The 2,297-nt window shown below is 50.7% G+C and overlaps 1 protein-coding gene across 1 annotated transcript; it reads right to left on the minus strand.

Annotated features, from left to right (window-relative positions):
* Positions 1-13: 13 nt before the first annotated feature.
* LOC111653851 (claudin-20-like) lies at positions 14-1,296 on the minus strand. The gene has a single exon (XM_023404571.2). It carries the CDS (start codon positions 1,103-1,105, stop codon positions 377-379), a length of 729 nt encoding a protein of 242 aa, XP_023260339.1. The 5' UTR covers positions 1,106-1,296; the 3' UTR covers positions 14-376.
* Positions 1,297-2,297: the final 1,001 nt, after the last annotated feature.

The following is a 2,297-nucleotide window of genomic DNA, read 5'->3' on the forward strand; positions in this document are numbered from 1 at the left end:
ATCTATTCGGAAGCCTTCCTTATTTGCTTAATCCGTTCCCCAGGGAACTCTTTCTGTGATTTACTGATGAAGGATGTCTGCATTTGGTTAGCGGCTTCCTTCGATTCTGCAGCACCTTATCCTAGCTCCTTACACATTCACACTGTTTGTTCCAAGGCGCTGCTTAGGGAATACCTCCACTGCTTGTGCTTGCAAAACAGAAAAAAGAAGAAGCGCCAGATAGAAGAGAAGGGGAAAATGAATTCAAAGTTGTTGCCCTCCTCCCTCATTTTTTCTCCACCTCTATCTAGAGTAGAGCCCAGTATGTAGCAGAAGCCGTGATGGTCTCCCCTCAGGCTCATCTCCCTTTAGCTGTAGCGTACACAGCACTGTTTTATTACACATAGTCCTGGAGGCTGTAGCCAGTCTTATTGTCTAATGGGGAGAGAGAGCAGTACTGGTGCTGGAGCTCCTGCTGCTGCTGGAGCAGCTGTTGCTGCTGCTGCTGGAGCAGCAATTTGTCAGGGGGAGGGAGCAGGACCAGGTCCTGGGGGCCATGCCTCTTCCCTGAGCAGGACATACAGAAGATGGACCCCCCAACGAAGAGGAATCCTGCTGAAACAAAGGCAACATACACAGCACCCCCAGGCTCAAACTTATTGCTTTCGGGCACACTGGAGTCCAGGAAGTTGGTGATTACCTCGTTGGTAAACCAGGAAGCAGGCACCAGACACAGAAAGCCTGCTGCGACAAAGCAGCCACCACTGGCAATTGCAGCGTGCCGCTTGGAGCGCCGTCCACCCCCCCATCGTGTGCATTTTAGTCCCAGCGATGCAAGGCAGAGGCCCATGGCAGCCAGTACGCAGCACAGCACCATGGTGGTGCGTGCGGTCTGCAAGTACGCAGGTAGTGAGAGCACCGAATACTTAAGTGTGCAACTGAACATGCCTGTGCTATACCATGTGCAGTCCATCCACAGTCCCTGCATCTGGGAGATTGCTGTGATGATGTTGGAGCCCACATCTGCGCTGACCTTCCAGTTGGGCAGCACAGTGGCCACCATAGCACCCATGATGCCCAACAGCGCTAAGACAAATCCAAATATCTGCATGCCCGTGGATGCCATGCTCCTTTTAAAAGTCGATGCTGCTGCCGCCTCAGCCCTTGTCCTCGCCTGGCAGCATTCACCCAGCGCCAGCCAGGCTCGTCAACCCCACTGCCCAGCCGCCTCTCTCCCCTCCCTTGGTGATGTGCCAGCTGCCAGTCAGATCCCCGGTTCCTCAGTTCTTCAGCTGCAGCTGGAGGAGAGAGACAGAAATAAGAAATAAGAAATTGAACTGAGTGGGTCTCCTCGCACTCCCCCTTCTCTCTTCCCTCATTCACCTCACACAAGCACAGACTTTTTCTGGCTGGAAACAAAGGACAGCATGAAGCGTGAGCTGTAAGAGCCGGCTCTGGCTGACTGTAGGTAAGCAAAACACTGGGGGTTGTTGTGCATGTGTGCATTTTCTATGTGCTGCCTTCTCCTTTTTCCTTTAAGGCGCCCCATAGAGCTGTTATTGGAGAGGGAGAAATGAGTTTGTGGTATTTGCAATGCTCAATAGCTATGTGGACTTAAAGCTGCAGCGCCCTCACCCCATTCATATACTGTATATTCTACCACTTTCAGTTCAGTGCTGTTTACCTAATGAACTAAGCCTGCCTTTTTAACAGCTATACAGGGTTATCTTCGGGTAAAATGTAAGTTATAATATAGACAGCCGCTAGAATTAAACTTGAGAATGTACAGTTCTTTTTTTATTATTATTTTGTCGGACTTTCTAGCATTGTCTTTCCCATCGAACTAAATAAATCGTTCCAGCTTTAAATAAATAACCTCGAAGCTCAGTCTAATTGTTTGCTGTTGTTATATAGTCCAAGGTGGGGAAAAAAAGCGATGCTGAAATAATCCCTTACCCTGGCTGGTGCAGAGCTGGCGCTGAGGCGTCACGTTGTTCGCAGTGATTCCTGTAAACACACACAGTGAAACACTGAAAGACAGTAGGCTGGTGAGGGGGCGAGGAGGAGATTTCAGCCCGGAACACGGATCCATTCAAGCCATCCATTTCCTTAGCAACAGTGTGTGAGAGGACATCCCAGCTCTACAGACCACACAGGCTCGGCTGGAGCCCGGGAGAAATAACCATAGCGCGCTCGCTCCCTCTCTTTCTCTCCCTCTCCCTAGCGCTCTCTCCTCTCCTCTCCTCGCCGGTGTGTGTGTGTGTGTGTGTGTGTGTGTGTGTGTGTGTGTGTGTGTGTGTGTGTGTGTGTGTGTGTGT

The sequence above is a fragment of the Seriola lalandi genome, unplaced genomic scaffold, assembly GCF_002814215.2.
Source record: "Seriola lalandi dorsalis isolate HSWRI2012SDOR001 ecotype SW California unplaced genomic scaffold, Sedor1 jcf7180001974273, whole genome shotgun sequence".
Lineage (NCBI taxonomy): Eukaryota > Metazoa > Chordata > Actinopteri > Carangiformes > Carangidae > Seriola > Seriola lalandi.

Bases quoted from the DNA above. Each gene is read 5' to 3' on its own strand.
- LOC111653851 (XM_023404571.2), bottom strand. From the start codon at position 1,105: ATGGCATCCACGGGCATGCAGATATTTGGATTTGTCTTAGCGCTGTTG.